The sequence below is a fragment of the Didymella exigua genome, assembly GCF_010094145.1.
Source record: "Didymella exigua CBS 183.55 unplaced genomic scaffold M421scaffold_15, whole genome shotgun sequence".
Taxonomy (NCBI): Eukaryota; Fungi; Ascomycota; class Dothideomycetes; order Pleosporales; family Didymellaceae; genus Didymella; species Didymella exigua.
The window spans coordinates 34,970-54,459 of record NW_022984789.1 but is presented as its reverse complement, the minus strand read 5'-3'; the positions used below and the strand labels follow the sequence as shown (position 1 = coordinate 54,459).

The 19,490-nt window shown below is 56.4% G+C and overlaps 7 protein-coding genes across 7 annotated transcripts; 3 read left to right on the top strand and 4 right to left on the bottom strand.

Annotated features, from left to right (window-relative positions):
* Positions 1-376: 376 nt before the first annotated feature.
* On the bottom strand, positions 377-2,624 carry M421DRAFT_47487 (uncharacterized protein; the record flags this gene model as incomplete). Its single annotated transcript, XM_033594717.1, has 2 exons — positions 377-1,799; positions 1,858-2,624. Coding segments are annotated over 2 exons (2,190 nt in total), but the record flags the coding sequence as incomplete, so codon positions are not given.
* A 338-nt stretch (positions 2,625-2,962) lies between these two features.
* M421DRAFT_63777 (DNA-directed RNA polymerases I) lies at positions 2,963-3,447 on the top strand (the record flags this gene model as incomplete). The annotated part of the gene is made up of 2 exons (XM_033596087.1): positions 2,963-3,285; positions 3,339-3,447. The coding sequence occupies 2 exons, from the start codon at positions 2,963-2,965 to the stop codon at positions 3,445-3,447; spliced, it is 432 nt and encodes a 143-aa protein (XP_033448086.1).
* Positions 3,448-3,814: 367 nt separating this feature from the next.
* On the bottom strand, positions 3,815-4,762 carry M421DRAFT_101267 (thiamine pyrophosphokinase; the record flags this gene model as incomplete). The annotated part of the gene is made up of 1 exon (XM_033586618.1): positions 3,815-4,762. One exon carries the CDS (start codon positions 4,760-4,762, stop codon positions 3,815-3,817), a length of 948 nt encoding a protein of 315 aa, XP_033448085.1.
* Positions 4,763-5,367: 605 nt separating this feature from the next.
* M421DRAFT_64243 (uncharacterized protein) lies at positions 5,368-6,804 on the top strand (the record flags this gene model as incomplete). Its single annotated transcript, XM_033596135.1, has 1 exon — positions 5,368-6,804. The coding sequence occupies one exon, from the start codon at positions 5,368-5,370 to the stop codon at positions 6,802-6,804; it is 1,437 nt and encodes a 478-aa protein (XP_033448084.1).
* Positions 6,805-6,943: 139 nt separating this feature from the next.
* On the bottom strand, positions 6,944-11,655 carry M421DRAFT_161579 (calcium-translocating P-type ATPase). The gene has a single exon (XM_033587683.1). It carries the CDS (start codon positions 11,265-11,267, stop codon positions 7,083-7,085), a length of 4,185 nt encoding a protein of 1,394 aa, XP_033448083.1. The 5' UTR covers positions 11,268-11,655; the 3' UTR covers positions 6,944-7,082.
* Positions 11,656-12,913: 1,258 nt separating this feature from the next.
* Positions 12,914-14,365, top strand: M421DRAFT_92706 (uncharacterized protein; the record flags this gene model as incomplete). The annotated part of the gene is made up of 6 exons (XM_033598056.1): positions 12,914-13,039; positions 13,141-13,193; positions 13,549-13,859; positions 13,938-14,042; positions 14,140-14,215; positions 14,335-14,365. The coding sequence occupies 6 exons, from the start codon at positions 12,914-12,916 to the stop codon at positions 14,363-14,365; spliced, it is 702 nt and encodes a 233-aa protein (XP_033448082.1).
* A 1,456-nt stretch (positions 14,366-15,821) lies between these two features.
* M421DRAFT_421028 (polyphosphoinositide phosphatase) lies at positions 15,822-19,421 on the bottom strand. Its single transcript, XM_033592689.1, has one exon. The coding sequence runs from the start codon at positions 19,246-19,248 to the stop codon at positions 15,916-15,918; it is 3,333 nt and encodes a 1,110-aa protein (XP_033448081.1). The 5' UTR covers positions 19,249-19,421; the 3' UTR covers positions 15,822-15,915.
* Between the last annotated feature and the right edge of the window lie 69 nt (positions 19,422-19,490).

The window sequence follows — 19,490 nt, the reverse complement described above, 5'->3', positions numbered from 1 at the left end:
GCTTCCTCGTGACCACTGACGTTAGGCGCGGTCACTGCGAACATGTCACAAGCATGGCAGATCCATTGCGTGATGGAACAAATCGCACAACAAACACAATGAATTCTCACATGCTAAACACCATCATGCCCATGACCGTCCCAAAAACCCAAACGCCGCAGTCGTTATCATCATACAGCCGTGTCAATACCATTGCGCGGCGAGCGGCTACTCAGGCGCTCTGCGTGGCAGCGTCGAGGCGGGGTTTCTTGCTCGCCTCGCCCGTGATTTCGTCGTCGTCGTCGTCGGCGGCGGCGGCTTTGCGTTTGCTGTTTGCCGCGCCCGCGTCCTTTTCCCTGTCGTCGGCCTTTGTCTCGGGCGTCTCGTCAGGCTTCGTCTCTTGCTTGTCCTGCTCGCCGGCCCAAAAGCGGTGTCCGGTGTGGTCCTGGTCGGCAATGTCAGCGGCGGAGATGTACCGCTGCTCGCGGGCCAGCTCGTCCAAGCCGGCGTGCGGGTCGGCGAGCTCGAGCGGGGCGGCGTGGCGGCGGAAGAAGACGCGCTGGACGAAGCGCATGCGGCCCTTGTTGCGCCAGCCATAGCGCCAGGACGAATAGGGCAAGTAGTTGGCCAGGAAGCCCGCGTCGGCGTGGCCGTTTGTGGTCTCCAGCACGTCCCAGTGCGGGTCGGCGAGCAGCGCGGGCAGCGCGGTGCGCGCCCAGTCGTCGTACATGTCCTTTGGGACGTTGACCGTGAGCTTCTTCAGGTTGGTGAACTGCCGCGCGTAGCGCGCCCAGAAGCGACGCCAGCCCGTCATCTCGCGGTCCATGAGGGCCTTTTCCGCGGGCGATCGCCGACGGAGGGCGCGCAGGTAGCCGCCGACGCCGGGGACGTCGACGGGGTACTGGATGGTGAGTTCGTCGACGAGGTGGGCAATGGGGCTCAGATTGAAAGCCGCCTGGGTGGGCAGGAGCTGCTCGACCTTGTCATCCCCCGTGCCGGAGAAGGTCTTGTAGTCGCCAAAGTACAGGCTGCCGTCGGGCGAGCACGAGGTTGATGTGTTGGTGCGGTCGCCAATGGAGATGCGGATGGGGATGTCGAGGCCGCGCAACGTGCGCACCATGGTGGCGATGCGGCTTATGACCTTGGGCTTGGCGACAAAGGGCCTGCTCGGCTCCAGGTTCGCGGGGAAGACGTCGCACATGATCGAGTCCCAGGCGAGGATCGGCTTCCAGTCGCACTTGCCGAGCAGCCAGCGGATGGCTTCCTGGACATTGACGCTGGAGCAGGGATCGGCTGGCGCCGTGTTGTCGGCCGGGACGTTGCCGAGGCCAAACGGCAGGCGGCGCGACATGACGTTGACGAGGTGGAACGGGTGGAGAGTAATGTTCTCGAGGTTGCGCATGGGTTTGATGTTGATGTTTGGGTACTTGTTCGAGATGGTCCGCAGGCTTCGTAGCAGGTCCTCAAACGTGGCGCCGACTCCTTTGACGACGTGTTCACCGAGCGTCATGTGGTTGCGCGTGCACACGTCGAAGCTCTTGTCGTCAAACGCCTCCTCTTCGTCGCGGTGGTGATGCCCCGGTGTTATCCGGTAGGGAATGGGTCCGATGACATCGCGCTCGCGCCGGTCTTCCAGCCACGAGTACAGCCCAATCTCGACGTCGGTGAGCTGCCGCCAGTCGGTGGCGTCCGAGGAGAAGAGCGACCGGTACGGGGCGTAGTCGTGCACCTTGAGCTTCGTCAAGCTGGCCGGGCAGTTGCTCTGCACGCCGTCGACGAGGCAGCACACGCGCTGGTGGACCTCCCACTCGTTCCAGGTGCTGCAGCTGCATTAGCTAGGCGCTCGTGCCGCCCCGGGAGGGGCGGGGGCCGACTCACTGGAAGCCCGAGTAGCGCTCACGGATGGCCAGCGTCTTCAGCTGGGTGCACAGCGGGAAGATGTGCTTGGCAACCGAGCCGCCGCCGCGCCGCCGCGAGAGGCGGAACTTCTGCTTGAAGCGGTAGTCGTTGTACGAGTAGCTGTACTCGATGCGCGAGTGGGCCGCGTAGTCGGCCCAGTTGCCGACCTCGAGCTCGTCCAGGCGGGCGAACAGGGCCGGACAGGCGTCGGCCAGCATGCTCCAGGTCCACGTCTCCTCGGGCGTCCAGACAAAGTCCTTGATGGCCGACAGGTCGAGGCTGGCGAGCGCGGGCAGGTTCGCCTCGATCCACCGAAAGTCGTCGAGGCTCGCCCAGTGCGACACGGCGAGCCTCTGCACGTAGCGACGGTTCGCGTCGGCGATGCTCGCCTGGAACGCTTGCCAGCGCACCTGGCCGCTGGAACGGTACTTCCAGTCGCCGAGGCGCAGGTCGCGCACGTCGGCCAGCTGGATCGGGTGCGTGTAGAGCAGGCGCGTGACCGACTCGCTCGCGGCCATGCCGCGACACAGGCGCTTCAGGCTCCAGGCCTCGTCGCGGTCCAGGTAGTCGAGCACGCACGCAAAGATGTCGTCCGGCAGCCTGAACAGCGGGCTGTGCTGCGCCGTCGTCGCGGGCTTGCGCAGGTTGAGCGGGTCGAGCGCCAGCGGGCTGCCGCAGGAGCTCGAGTGCGCATAGTCGATGCCAGGCGACGGCGGCGCCATGTCGAGCAGGGCGAAGAACGAGAGCGGCTGCGACATGAGACGGGGGGCGGGGGAGACGTGGGGGGAGACGTGGGGGGAGACGCAGACGTGGGGGGAGACGCGGACGTGGATGCGCCGGCCGACGTGCAGACGAGCAGTCGTCGCGTCGCGGGAGACAGGTCGCGGGAGACAGACAGGACGCGGGAGACAGACAGGACGCGGGAGACGAGTTGCGGCGCGGGAGACGAGTTGCGGCGCGGCGGAGGTCCCGTCTAGCGCCCGCCCAGCAGAGAGGCTCTCCGCAGCGCTTTGAACTTTCACGCCCACCCGCCAACAGCCCTGCACAGTGTCTGCGCCCCCTCTGAATTCTACGTCCGCCCGCCATGGCCGACGCGCAGGTCTTCGAGGAGACCTTCACCCTCACCGAGGTCAACAGCGAGCGCTACGACCGCGTGTCGCGCATCTTCGGCACGTCGTCGGACAGCTCGCTCACCATGACCCTCGACATCAACCACGAGCTGTTCCCCTGCCACCAGGGCGAGCAGCTGCAGATGGTCCTGGCCACCACGCTGAACCTCGACGGCACCAAGGAGGAGACGAGCTGGCGCAACGTGACCAAGCAGGGCACCACGACCCTGGCGGACATGTACGACTACGTGTGCTACGGCAAGAACTACCGCTTCGAGGACGGCGACGGCGATACTCTGTGAGTTGTGGCGCTGGGACGACGACGGTGGGCTTGCGCTGACACTGCTGCAGGAAGTACTTTGCCAGCTTCGGCGGGCTGCTGCTGTACATCGAAGGCCCCTTCAAGAAGCTCACCGGCCTGAAGATTGACAACATCTACATGCTGCTCAAGCACAGCTAGAGCTCGAGGTGTAGGGGATAAAAAGAAGCAAGCATGGGCGGCGTTGTGCGGTGGTATTGCTATCATCTGGAGGGCTCTATTTACGGCGTCTGCATACCCTCGATATCCTGATCTCAATCTCAATTCAATCTCACAAACCATGTCGTCTTACAAGTCATGTCCTGTCACAAGTCATGTCCTGTCACAAATCATGTCCTGTCACAAATCATGTCCTGTCACAAATCATGTCCTCTTACAAACCATGTCCTCTCACAAATCGCCTCCTCTCACAAATCGCCTCCTCTCACAAATCACCTCCTCAACCTCACAAATCACCGCCTCCACCTCACAAATCACCGCCTCCACCTCACAACCGTGCCCCGCTCCATCACAGCGTAGGAAACTCCAGCCGCCGGTGCAACCGCGACACAATCTCGATAAAGTCCCTCTCGTTCGCCTCTGTCAGAATCCCGTGCCTGACCAAGAAATCAAGCACCACCAGCGCGCAGTTTGGCTTGAACTCGCCCTTGCGCATCGCCTCCTGCACCTCCTCCACGCTCCACAGATAAAACTCCTCGACCTCGTCGTCTCCCGGCCTGGGGATGACGTCCAGAGGCAGCTCGAGGTCGTAGACGTACTGCACCTCGGGCTGCGGCAGTCCCGTCTCACCGCCCGCCCGCTCATCCCTCACATACCAATACGTCACTGTTCCCGCCGCCCTCGCTCGCTCCCTCACCAGCGACTCCGCCAGACTCGCTTCCTCGCCGCACTCGCGGACCAGACTCTCAAACGGGCTCTCGCCGCTCGCGATCCCGCCCGCTACAGCATTGTCCAGCATGCCGCCGTACGTCTGCTTCGTCTTGGCGCGTCGCGGCGTCCAGATCTTGATCTCGCCCTGCTCGCTTCTCGTGTACGCGGTGAGGTGCACGCCGTACGTCACCACCCCGAAGAGCGCCGACGCGCTCCGCTCGACGTTGAACAGGAGCTCCTTGTCCCGCCCATACACGGCGTACAGCTCCCCGCGCCACTTCTTCAGCACCTCGAAATGCCCCGTTTCCCGCAGCGCGAGCATCGTCTTCTCCACCGCGGCGCTGCGCGACACCGCCGAGTCCCCGCCCGTCAGCGTCAGCACGCGCTCCGCGTCGTCGAGCTCCCAGCCCGCCACGCCGCGGAACACTTCTGCGACTGACGGCAGCATGTAGCCGAGCGCGTAGTCGTGCCCGGAAACTCGGAGCTGGAAGTATGTGTTTGTGCGCGCGAGGTAGGCGGACGGGTCGACGTCGGCGTACGGGAACGCGTCGCATTGCGCCACGAGGGCGAGGTTTGTAAAGGACATGTCCGGCGCGTGCAACGGCGTCACGGCGGTCTGGAGGTGCGACGACATGGTGTTGTGGTCGTTGGACGGACGGCACGGCACGGCACGGGCAGGACTATGGGAAGTTGATGTTGGACGTGGTTGGCGCTCTGGCCGTGCCATTGCTGGTGGGGGCGGGGCATGAGGTTCGACGTCAATCAGATGCATGCTCGCGGCTGCCTCTTGCGATACAGTCTCATGGTCACAGCCGCTTCGAGAATGTCTGCCGCTCTTTGAACTCGGTGTGATGGATTGAACCCGGTGTGATGGATTGAACCCGGTGTGATGGATTGAACCCGGTGTGATGGATTGAACCTGTAGAGTTTGTCGTCAAGTGTCCGTTTTGATCAACTCTGCCGCAACATGTCTGAGCCGACTTCCTCGAGTCAGCACAACCAGAGCCACCATCCACCACCATGGACGCGGACGCCATGGTGCAGCGACCACGCCAATCCGGCCCGAGCGGCGCAAGATACGTCTTACTGGTCACAAAGGCCCTCGTCAAGGAGGTGAAGGTGGCGCTGGAAAGAGTCACGAGATTCGACAGATACCACGGGATAGCTCCAGACGATTCAGTCGAGCAGCGAATGCGCGTCCCCACCACGATTCCAGCACTATCCGAAGACTCGCTTCCAGCCACAGCTGTCCGGCTGTTCACGGAGCTGGAACTGACCCATCTGTCGCAAGACATCACGCTCTCGTCCTGGACCCCACCTACAAGCCAGACCAACCGCTCTCTCGACGATGAACCCAATCCTCTCCGTCGAGCTGTCAGATCGGCACTACAGTCCCTGCCGCCGGACGCCCTCACGTCCGCCAACCACCCCACCGACATCGACAGCCTAGTCTCCAGCTTCCCAGACTCCTACTCCGTCTACAAGCCGCTGCTCCTGCTGCCCAGCATCTCGCTCAACCCCCCCTGGACGCACCTCATCAACTCGCACGCCCACACTCTCGAACAAGTATGGACCCACGTAGCCGCGGCGCTGGACTGCACCCACATAGCGCTCAACTCGCCCATCCCAGCGTCGAACGCAGCCTCGGCCGCGCACAGCAGCGACGCAGCGAACGAGCTGCGGTCGCCCGTGAACCTCGCGCCGCTGCACGGCTCGTTCGGCCCGCGCCCCACGCCGCAGACCCTGCGTGCTCCCACGCCCCGGGACTTTGACGACGCACTGTGGGTTGGTGTGGTGCAGAACGGGATCAGACAGACCTGGGCGCCGCTGTACACCATGTTCAGCCGGGGCAACGTCAAGGAAAAAGCGCGGATCCTTCGTCTCGCCTCCGCAGAGCTGACAAGTTCTGAGCCTCGCACTTTGGAGGGTGGAGGAGCCACAGCGGTAGACATGTACGCCGGCATCGGCTACTTCTCCTTCAGCTACCGCCGCGCAGGGATGCGGCTCCTCTGCTTCGAGCTGAATCCGTGGAGCGTCGAGGGCTTGCGCAGGGGGTGTGCGCTGAACCGCTGGCGCGCACGCGTCTTCACTGCGGATCAGGTGCCGGCTCACGATGCGCCGACGAGCGAGTGGGACGCCTGGCGCGACGGTGTCGAAGGAGTCGATGGTGTCGGAAGCACCGCAGCCACGGAACCCTCCCTCCTCATCTTCGCCATGAGCAACACCCACGCCCCCTCCATCCTATCCAATCTACGTCGCCACATATCTCCAATCCGGCACGTCAATCTAGGGCTGCTCCCAGTATCGCGGCCGAGCTGGCGCAGCGCCGTGGGCTTAATCGACGCCACGCGCGGGGGCTGGGTGCACGCGCACGAGAACGTCGGAGTGCTGGAGGTGGACGCGCGCACGGCCGAGGTCGAGGCGGCGTTCCAGAGGCTTTTAAACGACCGCCCCGGCGCCGCAGGGGAGGCGGGGGTGGTGCGCGTGCAGCATGTTGAGAGAGTCAAGATGTATGCGCCAGGGGTTGTGCATGTCGTGTTCGATGTGTACATACCCGGGATACAGGAAAGCAGCCGAAGCGTAGTCGACAGGACATTAGTGCAAGTGCAGAGGAACACGCCTAGTTAAACTTTTTGGTGAGATTGATAGGGACTATGAGTATGAACTACCTGATGCTCGGTGCTTGTCGAAAGGACGGCTACAATCTCTCTTGCCTCGAAAGCTCCAATGATACAACCGAGAAACGGAAACGCAAATGAGACCAGCAGTTGGTGGGTATTGGCATTAAAGCATGTATGTGGAATCTTGCACAGTCCTGCAGTGCAAGGAGCTTGTGGAAGCAACTCCGAGAACGCCGATTCATGCAAAGTGGTGTACAGTTGAAGGAGTGTATGAGAGGAGGTGAACTAGGACTTCGTGTCGCCCTTCTTGCTGTCGTTGAACTTGGGGTCTCCTGCGAAAGGTCCGATGGCGAAGTTGGGGGTAGTTTCCGTGTGCTGGCTCGGTGGGCCGCGGTATTCGTGCGAATCGGGTGCGAGAACCGGATCTGTCGACTTGGTCTGAGGATGCACCTCAATGCCCGGCTGTGCCTCGAGATCGTCCTTGTTCATGTCGCGGCTAAACTTGAGCGAACCAGCATCGCCAGCATCCTTGCCAATCGGCGACCATCCTCCTATACTGCCTGCAACAATGCCGGCCATGACAGCGGCGGGACCGAAAGCAGAGTTCGAGCGTGACCTGGTGCGGCGTCGGCTGGATGGTGTGGGTGCCGGGGAACCTTCTTGCTCAACAGCACCGTTGTTGGGCGTGCTGGGGTGAGAGAAACTGGTCCTAGACCTTGTGAAGATCTCCTTGGGGTGGGTCACGTTGTATTTGATGTTGCTGAGACGGCCACCACGGAATCTTCTGATGAAGGCAAGCTCGTCGCGGATCTCAAGAAGACCTTGGTTCCACTCGAAGTCGTCGTCGGTGACGACTACCTCAGGATTGCGCTTCTTCCTGAAGAAATCAGGAATACAGCTGCGGATGAGTTCATCTGGGACCAGGCGAACGATCATGCCGACAGGGAGTGAAAGGAAACCCAAGACGATTGAGTAGCCCCACTGAGCGCCGTTGATCCTAACAACGGAGAAGGCAACGCCACCGACGAAGATGATCATCGTTTGACCGCCAATCATGATCAGCAAGATGCCGATGAAGAACCAGTTGTGCGTGATGCCTTCGAAGACGTTGAAGTGGTTATCGAGGCGGCGGTTGTTGAGGGCGTTGAAGATCTGCATCCAGACGAAAGTGTTGAAGACGAGTGTCGGCATCTGTTTCTGTTCGCGCTCGCTTTCGTAACTAAGGATAGACTCGCCTGCAAAGTAGAGGATGAAGGTGACCACGAGCTGGTAGATAGCTTGACCGATGATCATCTTCCACATCCTCAGAGTGATCAAAGGAGCAGACTTAGGATCGGGCTTTCTGTTCAAAAGGCTTCGTGTAGGGGGGTCGGTTGCAAGAGCCAAAGCAGCGAAGGTGTCCATGATAAGATTGACCCAGAGAAGCTGGACAGCGGTAAGCACAGACTGCTGATCCGAGCTGGAAACAGCGGAGACGAAGGTCAGGACAACAGCAGTGATGTTGACTGTGATCTGGAACTGCAAGAACTTCTTGACAGCATCGTTGACCGCACGACCCCAAAGCAAGGCCTTGACGATCGAAGCAAAGTTGTCATCCATGAGAATGATGGCAGAGGCTTCTTTTGCGACTTCAGTCCCGGCAATACCCATGGAGAAACCGACATCTGCCGTCTTGAGCGCAGGAGCATCGTTGGTACCGTCACCAGTAACAGCAACAGTCTCGCCCAGCTCTTTGAGACGCTTCACAAGTTTGCGCTTGTCCTCAGGACTGGAACGGGCAAGAACACAGAGCTTGGGAATGACGGCATCCATGTCCCTCTTTGACAGCTTGCGGAAAGTAGGGCCTTCCATGACGACACCGCCAGGAACAAGAATGCCACAGTCTTCAGCGATAGCCTTGGCTGTCAAAACATTGTCACCGGTGACCATGCGGACATAGACACCAGCATGTTGGCAGTCCTTTACGGCCTCCTTCACGCTGTCGCGGAGAGGGTCCTGGATACCAACAACGGCGAGGAAGGTCATGTTCTGGAAAACGTCGGTGAACACGGCCTGGCTTGGGTCGTCTTCAATGAGCTTAGAATCTCTGGGTGGCCAGCTCTCAAAGTCGCGATAGACGAGACCGATGGTTCGCAGGGAGCGGGAAGCGTACGCCGTAATGACATGCTCGAGAGCTTCGCGGTTGTCGCCTGTCATGGGGCCTGCGATGAGCTCCTTTGATGCATCCGTAACAATCATGTCACACTTGCCAAGAAGGATTTCAGAGGCTCCCTTGACGTACATTCGGTATTGTCCATCAGCAAGCTTTGCAACAGCTGCTGAGCACTTGATGGCCGAGTCGAATGGAATAACTTGTACTATGTTGGCGTTCGAACGCTCCTCGGCGAGGTTGCCCATGCTAAGATGGTCGCGTGCAAAACCAAGCAAGGCCGTTTCAGTTTTGGAGCCAATGAATGGATCAGCTCCACCGACCTCGCCTTCGAATGCGGTAGTGTTCTGAACGATCGATTCCTCGAGAAGTTCCTTCACATCTTTGCTAATGGTAGCAGCAAATTCAGAGGCGGAGACATCGTTGGGACCCTCGACAGGAGACTCATGATTTTTGCCCTTGGCGCCATCATCCCCAGGAGCCGAGTCGTGAGAGGAGGCCTTGAGATTGTGGTCGCCAAATCGCAGAGCGGTACCGAGAGACCCAGCGACGACTGTCATCTTATTCTGAGTGAGGGTACCAGTCTTGTCTGAGCAGATAGTTGTAGCATTTCCCATAGTCTCGCAAGATCTGAGCAATCGCACCAGGTTGTTGTCCTTCAACATGCGAGTTGTAGCAAAAGCCAGTGCGAGCGTGACAGCCAGTGGCAGACCCTCAGGGACCGCGACAACGATGACAGTGATAGCGACGATAAGAATGTCAAGGAAGTTCTGGCCCTTTTGTGCGGGAGTGGCGGTGCTGCCTCTCAAGTGGACGAGGAATTCAATGAGAAGAACAACGAACAGGAGAAGCGCGGCGGCACTACCGAGTTTAGCGATGTATGTCGCGAGGACGTTCAGCTTCGACTGCAGAGGAGTGACTTCGCTCTCTTCGCGCAGGGACATCATCGTCTTTCCGTAGCTCGAATTCACACCAGTGGCAGTGACCAGAAACTGTCCAACGCCCTCAGACACCTTGGCGCCAGAGAGGATGAAAGGGTCGATCTTCTTCAGGTTTTCGTGCTTTTCGATAGCGCGGAAAGCATCGTCTCCGGGAGTCTTTTTCAGAAGGTCGGATTCACCAGTTGCGGAAGACTCATCGCACTTGATGCCATGGCCCTGAATGAGAATGCCGTCCACGGGAATCATGTCACCAGGTTCCAGATTAACAACGTCTCCAACAAGGATGTCGTAGACGAGGACCTGCTGGGTTCTTCCCGAGCGGATGACCTTGATCTGTCGATCATCCTTCTTCCTGTTTAGCTTCACGAATTGACGCTCCTTTTGCCAGTCGTTGGCAGCACCAACAACGACGACGATTGCAATAGCCACAATGATGGCTACACCTTCGATCCATTCGACCCTAGGCTTACCTTCCGTGTGAGCAGTGCCGAAAGTTTGATATAGACCAAGCGCAAGTGAAATAATCGCAGCTGCTGTCAGAAGCAGCAAGACCTTGTCGTTGTATGCCATCCATGCTAGCTGGAAAATGTTCTTTGGCTTCTTCACCGGAAGGCGGTTGTCGCTGAACACCCGTATCCGGTCGGCGAAAGCATTTGGTCCTGTCGCTTTTGACGAGTCATTTCGGATAGCTCCAGTAGCTGATGACTTGAGAGATTTTTGTGTTTGGCTTGGCATGGTAGCCTCTTCGAAAGTTACGATGCCATCAAGTTGCTGTTCGTCAACGCTTAGGCCGGCCTTCCTATCTGTACGAAGACCTTTCTCCAGGCCATCCAGACCACCCAATGCGTGAAATGCTCCCAAACTCTTGGGATTATAAAGCTTAGCAAGCTGACCGGGCGAAAAAGCGAAATTATTGTTCTCAACTTCAAAGTCGGCTTCTGTTCCAGGATCAGGCTTCAAAGCTTCTTCATCGTTAAGAACTTCTGTAGGCCCCATCTCTCCCTTAAGCGTCTCGCCTTGCGACGATGCCACATAGGTGGCCGTGGAATTCGATTCGCCGTGGTCGCCCGTCGAGTCCATCGAGTTTCCGCGAGAGTGCGCACCCGGTACCGACAGCAGATTCCCTCCATTGTTCCACTTTTGCGTAGGCGATGATACATTATGCGGCGATGTTGGCCTACTAGCATTACTCTCGAACGAACCTGCGCTGCGCAGTTCCGGCGACGCGTTGTTGTCCATATTATTAGAGTTGTGAGGGTCGATGCTGGCAAGAGGTACTGAACCGTTCGTGCCATTGCCGCCAGCAGCGGATGTATCGATGGTGATGGTAGGGGCCCTTGGCCGCCGCGGCGCGGCGTCCGGTGTGTCGTGGTCCGCCATGGTGGTGCCTAACGTCAGCCTCGAGGCTGTCGTCGTAGACAGAGAGCGGGCGGCTGTGCGGTCAGGCAAGCAAAGAATACGAGAACAATGGTCGATTTGAGTAAGTGTTGACCGGTGAGTGCTAAAATTGTTACGAGCGGGTCGCGTGGGCGTTAAGAGGGTCGAGGGGCGAGAGGTAGGCTGCGCAGTTGATTGCGCATGCGTGTTGCTACGGGCTCAGGGCAAGAGCCAGCGCAGTGGTCCCGAACGAGATGCACAAACGAGGCTGCAGTACGTCAGTATATACGCCCATTCACCTGAACGCGTTCTATGTGGACAGCTGCGCCACAGGTTACAAGCCGGACAGAGCGCTGTGACCGTGGTATGCTGAAACGGAGAACGCGATGGGCATACCTAGATGTCTTGGGGGAGGCGAGGACTACCACAGCTAGCTGAATCACAGCTCGATGACCAGGTTTGGCTGCGTCCAGGTTCAGTAATCGAGGCAGTGCTTGCTGCGCCCAGTGAGAGGTGCGTGACTATGTTCGTGCAGCGAAAGGTATAAAGAGGGCTCGTGGCAACAAGGCTCTCAGCTCTCAACGCACACGAAAACAACCTGTTGGAAGGCGGGCTGCTGCAGTTGAGACGGAGAAGAGCCAGGGAGGACGCGCCAACACACCCAATGGCGATCAAGTGTTGTCTAAAGAAGCTGGACGACCTTTGCACTGCCCTCTTGCCAAGCGCACCAGTCCTGCTATGGCTGGCTGCCGAAAAGGCCCTGGCTAGCACTCGACTCGCTTGCCCCCTCTGGGTTTAGACCCCGTCCTCTCATCGGCGGTTTCGTTTGGACGCTGAAGTCTAGACTTGAAACAGGTCAAGCTGCTGCTGAGGTCCGCTAAACTTCTGATGCTGCTGCTTCGACATGTTCATTTTGCTGAGCCGATTGCACGCGTTGAGGAAGCAAAATGCACATGCCTGCATTCGCTATAGCAACAACGGTCGCACACAGGAGGCAAGGCCCGTGTCCGCCCAGTGGGAAAAAGTCGCGCGTGGCCGTCCTTAGATGAGCCAAGTAATGCTCTCCGTGTCATGTCAGGGCGTCAAATCACACCAAACATCTCGTTCTCCTGGAAGCTTACTCCTCGCCATTGCCTTTCATCGAGGATGCGACAGCGACCATGAATACTCATACCTATCGCTTCGACTGTAAGACTACCAATGACCAAAGCAGAAAATGTGTTGGCCATCGTTGCCGCCAGCACAGCCTCAAGACCAACGCAACTGATTGCCGCTGGCGGTTGTTTCCCCAGTCACAGCCCCAATGTCCGTGTCCTCGAGCCAAGCAAAGTGCCTGGCGATCAAAGCACATCCAAAGCACGCAGAGCCAAAGCAGACGTCCCTCGACGACGATTGCCAAGTGGTATTGAAATGACCCGCTCCGCGATGCTTCGATTGAGCATTCTCCCCATCTCGACGGGAAGTGCCTGTGCCTTGCGCTGAGGGACTGAAGCTCGTCGATTTCCCTGAAGGTCAACAATTGTGATTCACGCTCCGCAGTCAATCAGATCCATCTCGAATCGTAGTACGCGGCGAATCCCATCGACGCGACTTGGTAACATCGGCATCGGGTCTTTATATGCGGACGCTCCAGCAGCTTTTGACGCAAAATGACGGATCTGCGTGAATTTCCAAGCTTCGAACTACGGCTCTTGACACATCTTGATGCTTGCTATGCACAAGCCCCTCTGATGGATCCAGCTGATCTTCTCAATCTTGGCGACTCCAATCGCGCGGTAAGTTGATTGCATGCACCCCGCGAACAGCTGACCGCCATGGCACGCTACTTTATTTAATTGGCTCATGCCAAAGCAAGGCAGCCTCGATCCCATTACAGCTTGACAGGATTGCAAGTGTGGGGAATGAAAAACCGGTACTGCCTGTATCCAGGTCTGTTCCCGGAAGACGTGGTAAAACCAGCCTTTTCCACAATGACGTGCAAGGTTCCGGTGTGACCACCCAATGAAGATACGATTGTGACATTGAGAACAGACGTCCTGGAAATGGCGAAGCCCAGAAATTGACTCACAAATCCATGATGGTAACGAAGTCCACTTCTGCGCCTTTCGTCTTCAGACAGAAGTTACATATGCTAACATGCATACCTGACGCGCCCTCCGGCCACAACAGGGAAAGGAACCTACTAGGAACCACTATAGTAATGACGAAATCACATCAACACGAATTTAACAGAGTTTCTGCGCAATTTTCAATGACTGCGTTGCAGCAAATGACCACAGTTCAGCATTTTCAGAGTTGATCTCGAGACCGTAGAGACAAATCCTGTCTTGAAAGCAGCCACATCAACCGCAACTACAAGTCGCACACATTATGTCGAGCAGTGGTGCCATGGCTCCGATCCCCAATGGATGGGCTACAGTTCCACGGGCCGCTCGAAAGCACTCGAGGAGACCAAGAAGGAGGGACACGCTCAGTTGGACCTCGATAGCGTGGAGGTGCCAGGCGATAATGAAGTAGCCAGGAAGATCTTTGACTACGCGAAAGCTACCTTGCCTCAGCGGACATTCAATCGCAGCATGCACGTCTGCAACTATGGTGAGCTGCAATCGTCTGTTACTCGAATGAACTGGTCTATACGTACATATCGACAATATGTACCTGACTAATCGCAAGCTATGCAATCGTACAAAAGCACCTCCCGACTTACCACTCTGCTTGCCACCCATTTTCTGACACGCCACTCTCACGATATCGGCACAATCCCGGAACACATGACTGGTACACACCTGTCATTCGAATATTGGAGTGCCATCAGAGCTAGAGTATTCTTGACTGAGCAAAGTGCATCTAGCGACCAGGCTGATGCAGTTTGCAGCCATTATCCGTGTTGCTGAGCTGGGCGAGGTCGGCATGGTTACGAGCTCGATAGCTTCAGCTGACGACTTCTTTCGGTGAGTAAGGTTTCTTTTGGCGCATTGACACCCTTCTCCTGAGTCCTGGGCAGCTAGGTTGATACCAACTTCCACAAATCTTGGACTCCAGCACGCGTGCTAGACTTATGAGGTCTCAGTATAATCCGGGACGCAGCATCGTTCGCATGAAAAGCCAATGGCTGCCGAAATGATATCAGCGCTCGAACAGCAATGCAGCAACCTCAGAGTCTTCCATAAAGGGTGCATCAATAGCTCGCGCGGTCATCCAAAAGCGTCAAGTTTATGCGCGCCCCCCGCGGGTCGCCCCTACCGGTAGGGCCTGCGCAGCCGATCACCTCGAACGCTGCACGAGAACCATCGTATCCCAAGGACCGACAGTAAATTCCGCATGGTTCGCCACTTTCTGGGAAGCGTTTTATCAAGTACTTCGCATGTGACACAGCTCTTGTCGTCCTCCGGCAGTCGATTCCGTCGGAGGCTGTGCAGTATGCACGACACAAGCGCAGAAGAGAGAAAAATGTCTCAGATCTACCGCATGGGAGAACTCGGCACTGGCCAATGGATTCGTGCCATTTGGAAGTCGTTCACGTTCCCCATGCCCGCCCTGCATCCGCTCTTGCATAAGCCTGGGGGCCAGGAACCGGTGAAATGCTGCAGGACGCCTTGAGTATGCCTTGGCCTCAACTCCTCCTCGATCAACTCAAATCGGACTTCAGTACAAGTCGTGTTTCTTAGCATGATGGACTTTAACGGGCCCCGGGATACGCCGAAAAACACTAACGTGATACGATTTGAGCATCCTACTCATAGCTCGCTGCAGGTAACACTGGCGTCCGTCCGCATCTTATCGCCACGGAGACGATCGAGAGAGTGGTAGCCAAAGGGCCGCGCAAAGGCTAGTCTTCATGCTTCGTTTCTTACACGAGTAAGGAGATGGAAGTGAAGCCTTGGTGCCGCACTACTGCGCAGGAAGGATTTATGGAGAGTAATACCGGCAGCGAGTCGATGGAATCTTAGGACAAGTAGACACACAGGCCGCATACAACAATTAAATTAGACTCTCAATCAGCTTCATCAATGCTCTGCCATTTTCGGCATAATGCTGTAACGTTATTGAAAAGCAGAGCATATTCCCTCATTTCTTGGGTTTGAACTGTGACGACCATTCGATAAGAACGAGGCACAGCCTGAAAAGCCTCAATGAGTCCCCCAAGAAACAATCGAAGAAGATCATCCCTAACCCTGAGCACTTGAGGATTTCCACTTACAGATTATGTGTATCTCCCTAGAGAAGGAAGTTAAGACTGTGTCACGTACCGATTGCCGATGGCGCGACGGGTCTGAAGCAAATACGCCTTACCTCAACCTTATCACACCCACTTGCTTCGACCTTGTCATACCCACTTGCCTTAACCATATTGACTGGCCACATAGCTCATCGTGCGGAATGTAGCGATGAGGGGAAACAACTGGGTTCAGCCACTCCGCTCCGCTCCGCGCGTGCATCGTATGAGTGCGCTACGCGTAGACCCTCGAACAGGGCATTGCTCGTAAGTCTCCAAGGCCATTGAGATGCCGAGCAAATACTCTTGTTACATGAGAGCGAGACTTAGTTCTAGTGCCCATAAACTCAAAACTTCAACCAAACAACTCCAATTGCAATGCTACCTACACCTCTCACCATGCTAGAACGCCACTGCAACCAAAAACGTCGCTCACTACCTAACAGGCAACTGATTCTGCCACTCCGGATCCACCTTACTCTGCTTGAAGAAGCTTTTCCCCTTCAGCCATTGTCTATACGCCTTATACCTCTTCTTCGTGCCATCCTCCACCTCCACATCTAGCGGATTCTCCTTGACATTAAGATACTCCTCGAACTCCTCAATATCGTCCTCCGCAGTCTGAAACTTGCCAGGCGTCGCGTATGTCAGTAGTGCCTCGTCTGTGAAGGAAGGGTAGATGTGCGGGTGCGGATTGAGACTCTGTGGCCACGAGTATGTTGGGGCATGCGAGAAGGGCGTGCTGACGGATGCTGAGGTCACGGGGCGTGAGTAGGATTGGAATGAGCGGACGGACATAACGTCTGTGTCGAGGCGGGACAGGCCGTAGGGAGTGATGCTGGATTCGTCGTTCTCGGTTGGGGGTTGAGGTCCTTCAGTCATGCTTAGGTATTCGTAGTATTCCATGGCGGATGGGTCGTCTGCGCTTGGCGTCTCGCTACTAACGACTAACGGCAGATTTAGTGGGTGTTCGATGTATCGCTCGTACTCATCAGCTTCGCCTCCGGACACAGTTGGGTTCATGCTGTTGTCATAGAATTGCTCGAGGGTCCATTGATTGATGAGCGTCTTGTCAGCAGGCTTGAAGCCAGGTCGTACAGTGGAAGCCAAACCAGTTGAGGTGGACATGGAGTTCGCAAGCGATGGGAACGAGCTTGTCACTGCAGGCGCCGAAGATGGCATATCTGTTTCGAAGTGTGGATCTCGAAGTATGGAGTGCTTAACAGAGGCTGTATCGGGTACGCTAAGCTGTAGGTTGTGACGTCTCCTAGCCATAATGCTACCTTGTCGCGAGCCCGTCTCGCTTACTGGATCGAGAATCGTCACGCCTTTCCGCTGGCCCTTCTTTGCAAGATTGCGTTGAGAGACCTGTTCATGCTGCTTTTTGCGAGGCACGAAAGGCGACATGTCTTCAAGGCGTGCTGGCATGAGACCGTCTCTGCCGTCGCGCGCAACCCGATTAGGCGATGCCAGTCGAAAGGCGAAAATCTTGAGAAACGACGATAAGGCCAGCGGCCGATAATATTCAAGAAAGTAGTCATCTCGAAAACCAATATTGGCTTGCAGCCACTGGCTGTGCATTGTCGTCAGATTCGTCGAGGGCGGTAGTTCTCGTGGCTCTAAGTTTGAAGGAGTGAACCAATTGTTGTAGTCTCGTCTCTGTCTTTCAAGGTATGCGCGTGGATCAGCGTGATGGAGGTAGTAATCTGTAGTCAGATCCCACAGCATTGGCTGACCTTGATGGAAGGTATAGTTGCCAAGGAAGAGATTGTATGCCTCTTGGCGCTGTGAGTCGAGAAAGGAGTTGTGGTAGTATCGCTTGAAGCTCTCCACCATATCGCGAGAACTACTTTGCCACTGGTTGATCTTGCGATACGTAGCCATTGTGTTGACAAGGTGGGATCCACCATACTGTATCGCAATAGTATCTCCGTGGCCGTGGAACATGTGAGTGAACATCTCCACGCAGTCCGAGTCATACTCAACGGTGTTCCCGGCGATGACACCGAGCGCATGCAGCTGTCGACCGAGGGCTCTCTTGCCGATTACAAATTGGGCGGCGTTCGTGCGATCAAGACAATCGATGCAATTTGTTCTGGCCACACCATTCTGGACCTGAGCTGTGCCGCTGGTCTCGTCTCCATTCTGAAAGAAACCGGTCTCTTGCATGACCTTTTCAGCAAGACTCTCCAAAGTTCCAATGACATCTTGACCTCGCGTTTTTGCGGCACGGGACATATCGAATGCCTCGTATCGTATCTTTTTGTCATTGGGTAGAGACTGATTGAGATAGTCAATACAATATTCGTACTCGTACAGTAGTTTCGATTCTCTGGGCATCCGCTCCCGTGCTTTTATCAGGTTCAGAGCAATGATAGGGGCGCCGTATCGTTCGAACAAGTCATCGAAGTGGAGAGCGGCAGCGCTGTAGAATGGATCCACAAGGCTCAAGTCGATGTCTGGCTTCGGCGTAACACCTGTATTATCCTGGGTCCAGAAGAGTGGTATACTGCCACGGTGCTGTACATATGAAGTGTATGTCGGATTCGTGTAAAGGCGTGGCCCCGGCGCATGGAAAGAAGTGGTTAGCGCTTCGGACACGATCTGTTCGGACTCTACATCATTAGCGACATATCCCAGGTCGTTTGTACCCCGCTTCAGAAATCTAGCTCCTGCAAAGTGTCGCGATCGCCGGGCAATGATAGTGATGTAGATCCTGCGACCAAACACGTCGAGAGAAGACTGATCTACATATCCGTGTATGACTGGATGGCACCAATCATAGACGTTCTTCAACGCAAGGCGAGCGGGGTCCAGAAGATAGTGATTCCAGATAAACATGTCCTGATAATCGCGCTCAGGGTTCTCGATACCATTGTTCAAGGCAGTGCGTTCGTGTATGATGTTCTGCTGAAGGCTTCTCGTGATGTTGTATGAGTAGCTGAAGTAGAACGAACGCGTTAGATCCAGGTTTGCGAGACTTGCCAGGAATCTTGCCTCTTCCGGATTGCGATCCTTCTGAAACCGTGCTGTGGAGCCTGTCGTAAGCGGTATCATCTCGGTGCCGTCGACTTGATATATATAGTGTCCACCCAGCATCGCCACTTGAGCTCTTTTGGATATCAAGAGCATGTAGTAAGCATCGGTGAACCGTATGAAACCCAACAATCCCCAGGTGCTGCATTTGAGCTTCATGCCTCCGGTGCTTTTGTTGCCGTCCTGAATCGTTCCCAGTAGCCTGAACATCTCGTTCTTCTCATACACTATATCGTCTTCGAAGATGGTTAGAAGGCCTGGCGGCGACGTTCGGTCAATCTTGAGCACGCGATAATGTTCCTCCATGATATCGGCTCCAACAAGGTAGAATCGTGTACTTGTCTCGTACAACGAGAATTTGTGCATCCTGCAGATACCATTCTCACCGACCTTATGATACGAGACATCTTTGACTTTGTGGACAGTGGGGGGGCTTGCGGGTCTCTTGAACTCCATGCTCATGGTGGGGTCCTCTTCCTCGCCACCGAATCTGACTGATTCGGTCTCTGCACGGGGCTGACCTACCCCAGGCAGCTTATCGAGATCAGCTTCTGGCTTGAAGTTGTTCGTTAGAGCGTCATTCTGAGGTGATAACTCAGGGCTGGCGGCGACAGATGACGTCCGCTCGGACTCCTCCGGCTTCTCGTAGAGGCTTTCATGTGCTGTGGTCGTCTTGGATGTCGCCGAACTGCCACGCTCCCTTAGCTCCGGCCTTGGTTTTGAGGACTCCATGGCATCGGCGCAGACTGTAACGATAGCGACTGTTGTATGAACGCGCTTGTGTTAGGTAGTCATGGTGGCGTACGTGCGGAGATCAGTAGCTCCAAGGGCGCTGCAAGTTGAGTTCAAATCACCCACGGAATGTCCAGACCAGCTGTAACACGGGTGTAGCCGCAGATGTGCTCGTGCAACTTTGGGAAGTGCACCGCAAACGCGACCACGCATCTGAGGTAGCGTTTTGCTTAGTCATGATT

Bases quoted from the DNA above. Each gene is read 5' to 3' on its own strand.
- M421DRAFT_161579 (XM_033587683.1), bottom strand. From the start codon at position 11,267: ATGGCGGACCACGACACACCGGACGCCGCGCCGCGGCGGCCAAGGGCC.
- M421DRAFT_421028 (XM_033592689.1), bottom strand. From the start codon at position 19,248: ATGGAGTCCTCAAAACCAAGGCCGGAGCTAAGGGAGCGTGGCAGTTCG.